Genomic DNA, 16,081 nt, shown 5'->3' on the forward strand with positions numbered 1-16,081 from the left:
TATTAATGGTTTCGCTTTCTTAGTCCTTAGTCTTTTTGGGGTGGGGGATGGAAGGTGTCATAATCTGGGCAGTCCTTTTGAGTATGTCACGCAAGTTCCTTCTCTTAAGGTCACATGATCAGGAGAAAGTCAAAATGGGGTATAAACTTCTTTGCTGCAGTCATGTTTAATGAGTATGTTCTTTATATCTCTATGGCTATTCTATCATCTAGCACCGTTAGCTTTTTGCTGTCGTTCAAGGACAGCAGTGCCACTGAGTCTGAGTTCACATTCTGCTCTCATATATCCCATAAACTCCAAATGACAGCATTTGTCTAATTTAGAGTTTGGTTTTAGTGGTAGAGTTTATGGAATTTCTTCAAGGAGAGGTACACATGAAGGCTGTGGCTTATAGTGTTTTGGAGTTTTTCCACTGGCATACAGGAACCAGGCCGAGCAGTACTGCGAAGATACACTAGTTATAGAGCAGTTAAAGCAAGCTTCAATTTTATACCACAGAAGGGTCTGCTCTGTAAAGGTGTTGCTGGGTTTGCAGAGCGAATGTGATGTGAAACCACAGACACATATTTACTGTTTACTCAGCGTACATCATGTTTTTCTATGTGCTAATTTCTGGTAGCATATCTGTCAGATTTACTGTGTTCTGTTGATTGAAAAAATGGAAATAGATGACTAGAGTTTTGAAATCAAACAAAGAATCAATTTTTAAAAAGACAAGCAAAGAAAAGAGTTTTTTTAAGTCAGCACAATCACTAGTTCTCGCTAAATAATAAAGCGACCAGTCTAGGTTGCTGTTGCTGTAGACAATCTGATTTACCATAAAATGGCAGGATGAACAGATTGGACAGGGCCAGAAAATATAATGAGGTGCACACATCCTCGAAAATGCATGCACAGATGTGCGAGGTACAAATTGAGCAGGTGGCATGGATCAGTCTTTGACACACCAGAAGAGATTTTGCTGAAAGCACCGGTTGCCAAGTCTGCATTAGTCTCATTTTTTTTCTTTTTTCTCATTCTGCCTCTATCTATATTTCTATATTTATTAATATGAATGCAGTGCATAAACAGTCAATGCAAGCTCATATGAATGAACCATGTGTTTGACCTTAATTTTGGTTTTATTTGACATTCTTAACTTGTACAGGGTGCAGGGTAGTATGGAGTGAAATTTGTGCCACCTTGAAATGCAAAAACAACTTTGTTAATGCGTGGAAGAACACAAAATGCAGTCACTGTCCAGTGACGGCTCTCTAGCCAGTGGGGGGCGTGGTCACAGAAACTGGGCTGGGACAATCGCTAGATTTAATCGATGAGGTGACAGCCACTATACGACAGGCTACGGCCACAACCACTACAACCCAGCTGTGCCCAGCTGCCTCACTTCAGAACGTCTATTACAGGAATATTTAGGCACAAAATATCCTTCCTGCTCCAGCAGGTAGAAAGTGATCTTGATGCTGTCGCGTCTATTGGTTTATTATTCCGTGCATGCCAAAGTCGTGTTTGCATTTCAGTGTAGGCCATAGGGTTGGTTGGCCTGTCCTTCTCTGTCCTCCTTGGCCAAAGGGTTGGCTAGTTGTCTGTGGACTTTAACACTGTATGACAGGAGTGAGGCTTTGCCCATTGTCCTAGTTGATCGTACCACTAAGGTTGATGAGGCATGAACTCCAAAACCTCCTCGTCACCTCTTAACCCCCAGGAGACAGCTGCCAACGCTAGAGGAAAGGGGTAACCTTGTCCTCTAGACAGCCTCCGATTCACTCCACTCTTCATTCTTCAGCCGTTCACCTTCATATGTTCTTCTTCATCTGACTGTACCCTCACCTGGACCAATGGGTAATAAGTTAGCTGAGGTCACCGTGTGGCAGGGGGGCCTCCGTCTGTGAAGACTCCCTCCTCACTGGAGTCTTGCTTACAGGCACACTAGCTGTTGATGTCTGCGTCACTCACAGCGCTAGAAATCGAAGGTGACAGAACTGCTGTTGCTGAGGTTGTCAGTGAAGCTTTGTTGGCTCGTGCACTCAGGTCAGAGTCCCATGGCCGATTCATCTGTCACTGCACCACACAGTGTAAGGTGACGCGACAGAAAAGGCCTAAACTGCCAAAAACACCCTCCAGCTACAGAAGGTGCTTCTGTGGCTCCTTGGTCTAGTTTCAGTCAAGTTCACATAGTACCATTTCTGTTTCTCTTTGGTATTATTTGGTCCTTTACTTACATTTTGTTTAATTTGTGGTTATTTTTTCGGGCCCAGCTGAGCTGTGCTTTAGCTTTCTGTATGTGTCTGTGTTCCTGTCTCTCTTTAAGCTCAGCCCAGATGAATGATGCATCTTGAGGGGGAGGGGGGGAATCGCTGGTTATATAAGCAACTGCTGCCAGCACAGGCCATTATGTAAGCAGCAGGCCGTAGGCGTTAGGTGGCTAACGGCTCTGTCGGCCATCACTAGATGCCGGACGGCCAGGTAGCGAGCTCATGTGCCAGATGGGTTCCCGGATGGATAGAACACCAGCGGGCAGACGGCTTGCTTTGTAGTCCCTCCCAGGTGGCCATTGGTTCCCCCTCCTCACTATGTGCTACTGCCAGGAACACTGACGCCGGATGTAAGTGTAGATCAGGATGTGACCCGACACTCACCATTTGAGGATTCTGAGCAACGTGCTTGCTCTCTCTCTCTCTGTCTGGCGGTACACGCGCATCTCACAGCCACCCACACGCACCCGGCCTTCAGGGAGCTTGGTGGGCTGCAGCAGTTGTGCAGGAGGGGCTGTTGTGCCCCCCCTCCCTTCCTTCCTGAGCTGTTTGCTGCCTTTCACGGCATGACTATTTTTACCCATGTTGCCGTGACCTGAGTCTTATGTAAGTGGTCAGTGTGGCCCGGAGCCCCACCATGTCCATTTCCACTCTCAGAGATGCTCCTTAATAGATGTGGCTTCCAACTGGCTTCACAGGGAGCGGGTGGAGCTCCAGAGGCAGTGGGGAGCAAATTTCTGTGTGGAGAGACTCTAGCTGCATGTATGTGCTCAGGCATACCAGGCATGTGTGTGTGCATGGGGGTGTCTCATTAGGCTTTGTATGTGTGTGTGCTTCAGAGTGAAGCTGGTGGTTTCCGAAGCAGAGTCATGGCTTTCCCCAGAGAGACTGTTGTTGTCAGGATGCTCACCCTTTGCTCACCCCCCCCATCCCTCGTCATGCCCGTGCTCTCCACTCTCTTGATTCACCCCGGGAGTCACCGGCTCAGATGTTGTGCTTTCAGGTGTCACTAATGCCACCATTGTCACATCTTTTTTAGTTCATGTGCCCCACCACCCCTTGCATGCATGATTTGTTGCCATGGTGACCCGCTCCCCCCCAATCTCACACCCTGACCCCAGCCTCCTCAGCTGAAGCTGACATGCAAGTCTGTCAATGAGTCACGAGTCACACTCTCTCTTTCCGGGCTGTGTGGGCTGCAGCCATTTCCGTTGCTCCTCCATCCTCCCATCCATCTATATATCTGTCCTGCGTCCATCTGATGAAAATCGACTGTCTCGCTGGGGGCTGGGCAGCTTGTGCTGCCTGTCCTCACATGGTCAGGCCTATCGTGTGCTGCTTCTGGTGCCCCCCTCTGGTGTTCGCTTGTGATTGGCTGGCACTGTTGCTCCCAACCTCTGCCACCATCCCATTGGCAGGCAGGTTTCCCAGATTCCCTGGACTTTTTCTTTTTTCAGTCTTTGAAAGAGTCTGTGATTGTGTCTCTGACATCGATGGCTCGTTGTCCCCCTTCCAGAGTTTTTGCCGCCACACCCTCTGACCCCACAAGCATAATAGTTCAAATTCAGCTACAATTAGCTAGAAGAGGGCTGTCTGAATGACAGCACAGCATTCCTTGGATAGCCTCATCACCTGTTCCGTCCGCCTAATCCTCCCTCGTCTCATACTCACCACCTTGTTCAATTTTATAGAAGTATTGGTGGGATCACTGGGAAATGTATTTATTAATAATTGTGTTTTTGCCGGAATATTCAGAGTCCTTGATGTGATATGTAGGTCTGAAACTACACTTATTAATTTATTGCATATTCCACTTGTATAACAATTTGCTGAATCTTTCCCCACTAAATAGATGGTTGCCTGTATTTCTATGTGTATGTTTAATGTCCGTGTTGGAAGGTGTCATTGATTTTAATAATATTTTTTATGTCTTAATATTTATTTTCTTTTTCTGATTTGCACACCAACCAGCATTTTCCGTGTCAGTAAGATGTGTATCAGATGACTATACTGGCATGTTCCTTTTGCACAATAAAAAAGAAAACAAAGAACGAATGTTCATATTTACAGTGTGTATACACAGGAATAGCAGCAATTAAGAAGCATATTTACAAATCAATTTTAAACTCTTTGTTCCTTCACATAGAATATACCAATTCTGGGCTTGGCATTGGGCTCGGTGACATGATTAAATTCCCCCACAATAAATTTAGCTGGGCCAGTTGGGATCAGGGTGAGGTCGCCCAAGATACATTTTGCTAAAGATAGTTTTATTTAATTTTTTTGTGTTCTGCATTTGGATTTTTGAGTCGATGCCTTAAAATTGTTTTGTGTAGGTGGTAAGATAAACTGGACTAGCTGAAATTAGCAGAGCTGAATTTCCTGCAGCAGTTTGTGTAGGTCTTGTAGGCAAAGGTAACTTTTGAGCAGTTAAATTTGTTAGTGATTACATGGTGGGCTGAGGGGTCTAAACTGGATTTTCCCACTAAGGTTCCAATTGCATGCTGGTTGCCTCAGGTTTGGTGTGACGGCAGCTTCCGTTTCCCCTTCTGAGGTACCTGCTACTCTTCTGGCTGACGGGGTGTGGGACATCAAAGGCACTTCAGGTGATTCAGTTCCTGCAGACAGTAGTAGTGGCTAGCAGACCTCTGTAGTGAAAAACTGCACAGAACACAGGAGTGTTTCTTGGAGCTGTTAGCTCCCAGATACTGTGCATGTGTAGTGGGTTTACATGCACTTGTGCAGTTACAGCAGAGGTTCCTGCTGGTGCCTGTGCTCTGTAATCGAGGTCAGATTGATCAAAGTGCCACTCTAGGAGCAGCCATCGATCTTTGTCTGGTCATTTTGCCGTGATTGGGACTTTTTTTTCTTTGTCATGCCCGTGTCAATCACAAGGTCTGCTTATGCCCTTCTGGTTTTATCTTCGTTACAGCAGTAAGGTCGCATTTTTCCACCTAGCCTTTGTAATAGCTAGTCTGTCTGCCAGCTACCATCACAGGACCTATGGGCATCTGTTTTACGGACCGTAAGGCCACCCCTTAACTCAGCTGCTAATATGAGATTCCTGCCTCATGACTTTCTACTAGACCAGAAATGTAACTGGGACTCTGTGACCCAGTGCTTCTTGGCTCTTTCTTAGATGTATCTGTGGCAAGCTCGCAGCTTTGGATTCTGTGTGTCCCATCGACAGCAGGCTTGGCAAGCGCACCAGGGAGCAAGCTGTCCGCCTTGCAGGAGGAGCAACAAGGACTCTGTTAAGGAGCATTCCTTAAAGGACAGGCAGCCCGCTTTGTTCCCAGTGTCTTTGAGCTGTCTTTTGAGTGACAGTGTGTCATAAATCCTCACTTGATTTGTATTGCTTCTTTATCATAGTGCAGCCAGTCTTATGTTCCTGTTTTGTCATAGTCAGAGATATATGATGTGGTGTGGTGCAAGGGCTATGAGGAGAGTCACAGGATGATATTTTCACTGTGGTCTGGGCTTATCAATGAATCCAACCTTAAATGTTATAAAGGGTTTTGTACTGCAGTGACTCTTGTTTAGTATCTGTATTGTTCTATATGACATTCAGCCCTGGAGTGACAGTAAGGATCATGCCTTAGAAATTTTATAGAGTTTATTCTTAAAAACCTCTTTGATGTTAGTGTCAATGTAATGTCCATACAGAAGATAGATGTTAGTTAAGTTTCCACATTTTTAGTTTTCCCTAATGGCCCTTTTTGCTTAACATAGAATATGGTATTTGCCACTAGGGGCAGACTTCTATACATTCATTGAGCTTGCCAAAATGGCTGAAACTAGCCATGGAAAGGAGATGGGTTTAGCTGGAGACGCCTGTAGAGTGGAGTTCCACCGGAAATGCGTCACCTCCACAGGAAACATGAGATCTCTATGTCACTGTGAATAAATCCTAACCCTAAACAGAGCTCCACTTTACGTCCTTAAAGATCATGTGTTTCCGGTGGAACTCTACTCTACCACTCTACAGGCGTCTGCAGCTAGACTCTCTTGATGGAAAATGGTTAAATAATTAGTGAACCAGTCGAATAAGCCACGAAATAAGACTCTGCGACTAAGCTACTTCTTTGCAGTGTCAGATTCTAACAAGCCACGTATGACTTTGCCATTAGTTTGTGCGACATGTGCATGTGCAAGGAACACAAAGATGATGAAATCAGCAAACACACCAAGGAAGCGCACTAGTGATCCATAGCTCTGCTCACTGTATTTTTCAATTAACACATATTTGCATGTTGTCAACCTGGAAAAAGTAGGGAATGAAAAGTCACATTGGAAAATTAAAAATTTAATTTTTTAATTTTTCACATCTGACTCATACATGGGTATAAAATTAAAATGCAGATGGTGCTCTTTCATTTTAACTTTCAGTTTGGCAAGATTTTTGCACGTAGACTTTGACTAAATGGCAAAGTGGAGATTGTATTTTTATTTTTTTATTTTATTTTTTTGCAGAAAATACCTCCCATACATACTGTAGACAGAGTGTCAACCAGCAAAAGTCAGTCTTTTGATAGTCTAATTTCACGCCACAATTTAGACCACTTTCTGTTTTTGCTGCTGGTATTTCCATCCCCTGCATAACTAATAAAATGTGTTGTTATATGTAATTGTCTCCCTTGTCATTTTCCTTATTAAGGCTGTAGTAGGTTAACGTTGCAAGTTTCACCATCACAGTTGGTTGCGCTTAGCTCTCTTAGGCTACTGCGCAATGATGAGCTATAACTGTAATTAATATTCGAGTTTCTTAAAAAGATAAATTTGTCATATTATAAAAGATGAAATGCCTTTTTAAAAGGAGTTTCCCACCCCTAGATTCAAGGGTGCTTGCTCAGGCTAGGTCTACTGCAATGCAGCTCCATGTGCTTGAACATTGTCTGTCTCTGTGATTTTCGCATATTATTAATAACGGTGTCTCTGTTGATAACATTGTGGAAGCAGGGATCCTCTTATTGGATCCCTTGATTGCTGTGCTGTTCAGTGTGGAGTGATGCGTATTTTTTTTGTTAGACCTTTATATCTACTGCTGGTGCACTAGGTGAAGCCCTTTTGAAGCATGAGGGGTACTGTTACCAGCTCCCGTTCTTGTTGCCATGATAGATTCCTTGTATAACTGCCTTGTGTTGTGCCATTTCTCCTGCTTTGGATGAGAGTTTCCACCAAAGCCAGCAGGCACAGCTCAAGGGGGCTTTAATCAGCTTCCGGAAAGCAGTGATCGCTCAGATGCTGGTGCTGGTAGAAGGCCTCCGGTTTCCTGTGGCTGCAGGGTTACTTTGCAGCTCCTCCTGGCTAGGGATTGGAGCCCTCCTGGATGAGGATATGAATGTGGGAGGACACCCGGAAAAGAGCTGTGAATTGGAGTGCCATTCAATCCTAACGGATGCACCCATATGCAAAGTGTTGGTCGTTTGCTTTGCTGTGACCTCTCCACACATTTCTTTGTCTGCTGTGTAGCTGAGACAAAGTCTCAAAATGAAAACAAATGAACATTTCAGTATCTTTTGGGAAATGTGAGGATTAGAGTTTGCACTTGTCCCGTATATTGTGTGGTTGCCCTATATTGAAAATTAAAGTACTATGTTTGGTTTTGAACTGATATAGAACACAATTTGCTCCCAACAATGCAAATTTTATCCTTGTGGCCCTAGGAAGGTGGGGAGTGGCCACCCTTATTTTTTAATATTGAAAGTGGAAACCTTGCTGGGGATTGATAGTTTGATTAACAAAGGGAGGTGTCTCTGGTTAGCCAGACACAACGACACAGTGAGGGAAAAACCACGGTATTCTGAAAAGTCTGATTAATGCAATTTAATCCTTGAGTTGCCAGGAGCTGGCATTTAGGGAACACATTAACAATGACAACTCTGACAGCAAAGGGAGGTATAAATGTGCTTTCCCACCATGATGATATCTTCTTGTGTGTTTGTGTTGCATTGTAATGTACAGCAGAACAGTAATGTAAAGCATAACCTGTTCATGTAATGTATTCATTAAAATAACAGATAAACTCATAAAAAGCTACCTGATGTGTAAATATTTAAGTGGTAACTAAATGACAGCAAAGCATAGTTTTTATTTAAAAAGTACAGGAGAATAAATCTGGAATGGGAGACGTATTATAATAAAGAGAGAGGTGCAGAGTAGGAGTGTAACGGTATATGTATTTGTACTGAAAGATTTCGATACGGGTCTTTTGTTTGGTACACACATGTACCGAATGAATGCAGCAAATGCACATGTGTGTGTGTTTTCCCCGAGCGACTTTCAGAAATGGGTAAATGAAGCAGCTCCATGACGTATGCGCATGTATGTCTTCATACTGTATTAAGCTAGAAGTTGTTGATGTAAAATCAAATACGGGTATTTTTTTAAATGCTGCACTATATTCGATATTTATTTAGTTATGATTTGTAATTTTTGAGACAATATTTGTGCTGCACAGTTGTAATATGAAGCTGGAAGCTGCTAATGTGAATACAGTACAGATCAGGTGTAGTTAATTTTCTAAATGTGCACCTTTTTTTATTTGCAAGAAAGAATATTTGTTTTGATTCACTTTTACATTGATATGTTTTTACCCGGGTTCACTGCGTCACCAACAGCAAAAAACGTCATATCTGTGGGACGACTCATGGCATTAAAAATGGAGGCGTTAGTAGCTCACGCACTTTGCTCTGGAGGACAACAAACAGTGAATCAGCTGTACATGAGCAGGTCGAAAAGGAGAAAAAAAGTCAGGAGGCTGGCTTTGCAGTTATTGCTGGAACTGCTGCACCAAGAGATGTGTGGGTACGAGCCTGCCGGTGCAGGCTGATGATGTCGGCGCCTGCGTATAAGCAAAAAGCCACATGAATTCTGATCTGAGCGTTCACATTCAGGTCGTATGGCCGCGAATCGGATATGTATCCGATTTAGTACCACATATGAAAGTGACACAAATCCGATTTGAAAAGATCAGATTTGCGTGTCCACACAGCCCTGAAAAGATCAGGTCTGCGTCACATTAAGGCAAAAAATCCAATTTGAGTCACTTCAGCATGGCAGTGTGAACGTAGCCTTAGACACATACAGAAATACAGGTAGCCCCCTAATTGTTTGGGAAAGATTTAGCAAATTATCATACAAGTGGAATGTGCAATAAATGACTAAGTATACCTTCAGACCTACATATCACAAGCATTCAGGTAATAACATATTTATTAACTTTCAAATTGCCAGGTAATCCATCCAGTACTTCTATACATTGTACAGACGTGGCCAAAAGTTTTGAGAATAACACAAGTGTTCAATTAAATTAAATTTATATAGCGCTTTTAACAGCAGTCATTGTCACAAAGCACTTTACATATAACCGGCCCAAACCCCACCAAGTAAGCCTGAGGTGACAGTGGCAAGGACGAAACCTTGAGAGGAACCTAGACTCAGAAGGGGACCCCATCCTCCTCTGGGCAACTGGGGAGGATGAAACTGTATTTACATTGACATTAATTTCAGTCCATATAATTTCAGTCCCAGTTGGTTTCATGTAATTATCTCCAAGGAGTCCAGGTGAGGGTTCAAGCATTGTAGTGTCGGCTCGGGATCAGCTTGGAAAAGAGAAGATGGAGTTATTGCCCTACACATAACCTCCGGCAGTACTAAAGTAACTATGGCAGCCTGGCTAAAAGAGAGACCTGGAAGGAAGCACAGACATGAAGGTTTGCAGGGGTTTTGGCGTCAAGCCAAAATACCGCCAACAGCTTAAGTGATCGGCGAGAGTGGCAGGACTACAGCACCAATCCCCCCTTTCACTGCAATGGGGCAACACACTAAAGGGTTAATATGCACTATAGCATGTAATATGCATACAACATATTAATTAACAACTCTTACAGAGAAAGTTATTCTGAAAATCTAAGGGGGGTGCATCGCCCCTCAGAGTCCCATGATCAAGGCCTCCATAGTGGAGGATGAAGGATTTCAGTTAGTTTGCCGCATAGACTCTCGTTGCGGACTCCCAAGTTGGCACTGCTTTGTTGACGTCTTATTGGCTGTGTTATATGATGTTACTAATAAAAATATTCGCAGGATCTTTAGAAGTTACCTAATCAACATCTGTTTCACTACAAATCTCTGGTTATTGGTGATATTAGACAGAAAACATATCAGTTATTGTTATTGGTCAAAATGCGCACTTTGATGCACCCCTAGTATTAAAAAAAGGTTGGGATACATGAGGGAGCCTTGGGTGAGATGTAATCTTGTCAACTCTTATCAAATATAGAAATGAAAATCTTGTCATTCTAATACTCGGGCTCAGGCTGCTGGGAAGGCTTCTGAAGACTACGTTCTCCGCGACACCAGCTCTGGCTAAGCCAACTGATAAAGATGAACTGGTGATTCCAAGGGAAGTTGCCATTGAAAATAAATCCATTATATGAACGTGCCCGACTAGCCATTTTAGAGTTTGTCATCTTGTATTCTGCATCCGTACCCCCCTTCCTGTTCATATTCCTGTCCTCTGCACGGCACATATCTGCGCTCACGGAGGGGGACCTCCTTATGACACCTTTGTATTTGTAAGCTGGGAGTAGGGCTGTTTATACCACTCCTCAAAAATGCGGTCTCTCATCTACATGATGTACATATCTGTGGCTTTATCTGGCATTTCGGTTGGGTATGCAGGGTTATGCATTTGGAACAGGGACATCATCAGGAAAATCACCAGGACACTGCAGCCCTCAGGCCTTTTGTTCTGTGAATGCAGAATTTGAGATGCAGTTGCCATCTTATGTTCTCAGGAAACTGCCTCAGTGCTTTTTCACACATTTTAACTGGAGCAGCTTTCTGGTGGACTGCTGAAGCTGGTGGAGGAGGGGCATCACACACACACACACACACACACACACACCAAAGCTGTTACATAGCTTTATCATGCTCTCTGTCGTAACAATAGGCTGATTACTTCTGTTGTCTGAAAGGCAAAATACCTCTCACTGTATGGCTGCTCCGTTGAAGTTACCCTGTGTTTTCTAAGATCGCCCCAGTTTCATCCTGTGGGTTGCATTCAGGCAAAATTCAGGGATCATGGCTTATCTTCACTGAGTCTTTAACTAGGCTTGGGTGGTATTGCAGTAATATGGGGTCTCACCTTATTTAGGGTATACTATGATATTTTTGGAATATAGTATTATTTTGTAATCTTGACAATAAAATTAGCCCCTAACACTTGGTGAATTTTAATATGGGGGTCCTTGCTTGGTAAATTTTATAGCGGAGACACCATAACAGTGTTGAAAATGCAGAAAAAAGTCCAATAACCGAGGTATAATGTCTTGAAAGTAAGAAAAACGGGATACTGCCTAAGTTAGCTGAACCTGTTTTTGAGGCATGTATGTATGTATATATGTCCACTCTTTTCTGCTTTTAGTAATGTTAATATGCCTGGGTTGAGCAGCTGGTTAACCTTGGACCCCCAGAGTTTTTTCTCCTCTTTACTTGGGAGATTTCGGTTCCTCTCCTCCATTGTCTTCTGACTTTCTTCATTTAATTTCTTTCCTTCCTTTTTCCCATTATGTCTCTCTCTCTCTAATGATGTGTTATGTATCGCAACACATCCATGTAAAGAGCTTTGGGACAACTCTGTTGTGAAATTGAATTTAATTTAAATGAATTGAATTTAATTGTATGTTTTTTTTTAATTTTTTTTTTTACCCTTTTTGACCGATATCTTAATCCTACATTAAGCCATCATTTTATTTTCATTTACTCTGCGTACATACATAACTGTAGCTATGTACTACTATGTAACACTGTTACGATACCTGGCAGATGCCAATATTTTTTTTTTTTATATAGGCATTCATTCTTAAACAAGCCGATCTTTGCTAGGGGAGTGACTATGGATCATCAGCTTACCCATGTCTTCGCTACCCACCCATCAAAAACTTTCACTGTTGCCAAGGGCAGGGCAGTGTATCGAATTTTCACCGTATATTGATATATTTTCAAAATGAGATATAGGATAATACAATTCTGCTTATATTGATATACCATTTATTGTGTGTTAAAACCAATAGTACTTCTTCCTGGCTGTAAACAACACATGAACTTCGGTCCAGGAATTTATAGTGGAGTTGATGGAGACAGAATAATTGATGTTTGTTTCTTTTGATTTTAAAACATTATTGAACGGCTCACAGGATAAAAATATTGTAACTTGCAATATTTGTTTTATTTTGTTGAAAGGACCGGCTTTGTATTTACAGTTGTAAAACACTGCATTTCATTTTCCCAAATGTTTTTAATAGACCTTCAACAGCAAAAGGATGCTTAAAATAAGACCATAAACTACTTCATTTGAAAGAACTGTCTCCTGCTTTCTCCTGTACAGTTGTATGCATATACAGATGATTGCACACTTCCCTTTGAACCAGTGATAGTATCGTTTTTGTTCAGTCATGCTGGTGATTACTGTATGTATTGTAATCTGGGCTCATTTTACATTAAAAACAAACTTTATGCTTTAATTGCTGCTTTTAAAATGTGCCCCAAAATTTTGTAGTTGCTCCCATTTTTAGACAGTGCGGGCAAAGGTTGCCCCCCAAATATTTTTTAAATTTCCTGTACTGCCCCACTGTTTCTTATGCTCACAAGGCTCTTGCAGGTTTAACTGCTTTACATGCAACTAGATCTTTCAGTTGTGACTGTGATGTAGAAGTGATTGAAATAACAACCATGTGTCTAAAACTGTTTCTGAGGTTGCTAGGGCTTTTTTTTTTAATCCACACAAGGATGCTTGTGATCAGGCTCTAATCTGCATTACCTTCTCTTCCACAGCTTTTCAGGGAAGTGCGCATAATGAAGATTTTAAATCATCCAAATATCGGTAAGCATCTTTTTTTGACTTCCATTTCAGTAATGGTTCTCTGCTTGCGCCTGTTCTGTGATTAATGCTGCTGTGACACTCTGTTCCGAGAAGCAGACTGCGTGCTTATAAGTGTACCTTTTTTAGTCTATGCATAGGGGTTATGGAGTTCAGTTTTTCCAATTGTGAATCCTTCTCCTTTCTTAAACTTATTCTCTGGAGAATTTCCCACCTTCTATTTTTAGTCGCTGAGCTGAGCTTACTTGCCGATGCCACATAGACACCTCGCCCGCGAGGGGGTTTCTGTGTGACATGCAGTCCTCTGTGCCAAGCTCGTCACTTCCGGCCAGCCACACGACGGCAGGGGATGCCCTGGCTCTTCAGCCCCTGATGATGTACAGGTCTGCTGAAAGCTGCGTGTTCGTCTCTGCTCTCCTGTTACCCTGGAAGGTCTGCGTTTAATTCCATTACCAAGTGGCCTATATTTTTCTTTTTTTATCCTTCCTTTGTTCATCCTGGCTGAATATATGGAAGTAAGGTCACAGTTAGAGAACCAAAAGACATTTGTTCTCAATTATGCAAATAACTTGAGAGCTGTCGGTGCAGATAGAAATGCTAAACGGCAGATCACAGAGTAATGGGCTCCCAGTTTCTAATGGTGTTTCATGTCCTGAACACTGAATATACTTCACATATCTCTTGTTCTTCTACAGTTGTGGTCAGAAGTACACCTGCACGATATCAGGAAAATGTGCGATAACGTTATTCAGTATTGCGATGACGATATGACTTGCGATAAATACTTAAGTGCGTATACAGTTCCTATGTTTCTGCTTTAATAGGTTCTACTAACACAAACCACAAACATTAAAGAACCTAAGTCCATTGAACAAAGTCATAAAATAAATTCTGAGCATGTTTTTATTGAACATAGATTACCTAACCAATTAAACAGAACATTAATACAAGACATAAAATTTGTAATATAGTTTTCTCTGGTTCCTTTTAAAATCTTCTCTCCTAAGCAAAAATATCTATGGGAAAACAAACAAATAAATTATAATTAAATATAAATAAAACATGACAATTTATATCCTATTACAGTAATCAAACCACTTCACTGTGCTCAACAAGGTGCACTGATTTATGAAGAGGAAAACAAACAGATTAAGGCCACTAAATCAAGAAAAATTAAGACGAAATCATTATAAAAAAATATTCCCCAATGGATAATTTACTACTATAGTTATTCCCTTAGGGCAAGTTCTCGGCCAAGAAAACCAGCATATTAACTTTGCTAGGTTTCAAACAGGCTCTCTGACATGTTACAACATTCTCTGATGTGCTAAAGAGCCTCTCAAAGGGTGAGCTAATGGCAGGTATACAAAGATATTTCTGCGCTAGTTTGCTTAGCTTTGGGTAGGTGACCTGGTGGAGTTTCCACCAAGACAATGGTCGGGGACAGCAAGTAGCTGTTCAGTTCAGCTTCAACAGCTTGTTCCAGCTGCATGGAAGATGGAGTGGGAGTGCAGCCTGGATTTGTTTTTAGCAAACTGCCCAATGATCGCTTTGCCTTCTTGTCACTGGGTGGATCCATGCTTTGGGCCTCGGTGTTGTCAGGAAGTGTTCCCTCCTAAAACAGAAAGGCAGTTTACAATACAATGAAAAATAGGTATGTTCCATCCACATTCAGATAATGCAACATCTGATTACAGTATGCAGGCATGTCATAAAATGTGTAACCTAATTACTTTCTGTGCTGTTTCTTTCATTTATGACATCACCCTGGTCTTCATGTCTTTGACTTTTTCTTTGCTAATGTAGTTGCCCTTGAACCTGGGGTCAATGAAAGATGCAATGTCCAGTAGTTCTTGTGTTGCTGGGTCATCATACTTTGTAATCATATAATCCAAGATTTTTGCTTTTATAGTCTTGGTTAAATCAGAGTCATCTTCCCTTGCTGCAAGAACTGATGTCTTCAAAATATGAAGTACAGGTTTAACATATGAAACACTTACATAGCTTTCCCCGGAAAGAGCATCAGTGAATTCTTGCAGAGAGCGTAACGCCAAGGTTATAGACTCAAGTACATCTAGGTCCTGCCATGAGGGAACCAGATGCCGTGTTTTACGCTCTGCCAAGAGGACATCAGATAGGGCCTGCCGTTGCTCCAAGACCCTCTCCGTATTGTTATTAGTTGTTATTATTATGTTAATTACAAAAATGAGATCACTCAGTCATGTCCAGTTTATCGACAGTAGGTTAGTTTCATAGCTGACTGTGCAATGGGGAAAACAAATAATTGCCATGTTTACAAGTGCATATTGCATGTGCTATTTTTTATTCAGATTAATAATATTCAGACAGTTGCCTAAATGTCATCAGATGCTCGTAAAAAGACCTGTTCAAGAAAGAGCCTTTTTCAGATGTTCAAACTGAATGACGCACTTGCATGGCCCAGACAAAATAAACCAGTTACTCTAACACAGAGATGACTCGTTATTTCTGAGTAATGCAAAAGTCTAATTAAAAACGAACTAATTGCTCGCGAATGCTACATCACTACTAAAACAAAGAGCTTGAGACAGCGATTGGGTCAAAATTATACATACAGGCTCAAACATATACATACATTCACCTAAATCTTTTAATAAGTGTTGCTGAAGGTTATAGAATGTCTTAACTTGACAAGGCCAAGGCCAATTGACTTCTTGTTAGTGATCATGACTGACTGCAGCTGGTAGTTTCTCTTTCTCAGCATAAATTGGATTTGTTTGACAGCAGTCATTGGATTCACCAGAACTCAGATGAGAAAGTCCTAGGAACTCAGTGAAGGTCTAAGAAGGAGAATTGTATATTTACAGAAGTTCGGAAAGTCTTTTGGACCTATTTCTAAATAACTGCAGATTCCAAGGTCATCAGTCCAAACAATTGTACATAAGTAGAAGTTATTTTGATGTGTCAC

The 16,081-nt window shown here is 41.9% G+C and overlaps 1 protein-coding gene across 18 annotated transcripts in view; it reads left to right on the forward strand.

The window, feature by feature from the left end:
- The window catches only part of LOC125720870 (MAP/microtubule affinity-regulating kinase 3-like), a 57,460-nt gene that overhangs the window by 4,637 nt on the left and 36,742 nt on the right, over window positions 1–16,081 (forward strand). For 17 of the 18 annotated variants that reach the window (XR_007385584.1, XM_048996749.1, XM_048996747.1 and 14 more), the window contains one exon: window positions 13,089–13,137. Coding sequence is in view for 16 of the 18 variants with exons in the window: in XM_048996749.1 (XP_048852706.1) it covers window positions 13,089–13,137 (49 nt within the window). In the remaining 2 variants the exon portion in view is untranslated. Of the gene's footprint in view, window positions 1–13,088; window positions 13,138–13,409; window positions 13,567–16,081 lie in introns of those variants that run through there. The other variant, XM_048996763.1, reaches the window with a different exon arrangement.

This window comes from Brienomyrus brachyistius, unplaced genomic scaffold (genome assembly GCF_023856365.1).
Source record: "Brienomyrus brachyistius isolate T26 unplaced genomic scaffold, BBRACH_0.4 scaffold27, whole genome shotgun sequence".
In the NCBI taxonomy this organism is placed as follows: domain Eukaryota; kingdom Metazoa; phylum Chordata; class Actinopteri; order Osteoglossiformes; family Mormyridae; genus Brienomyrus; species Brienomyrus brachyistius.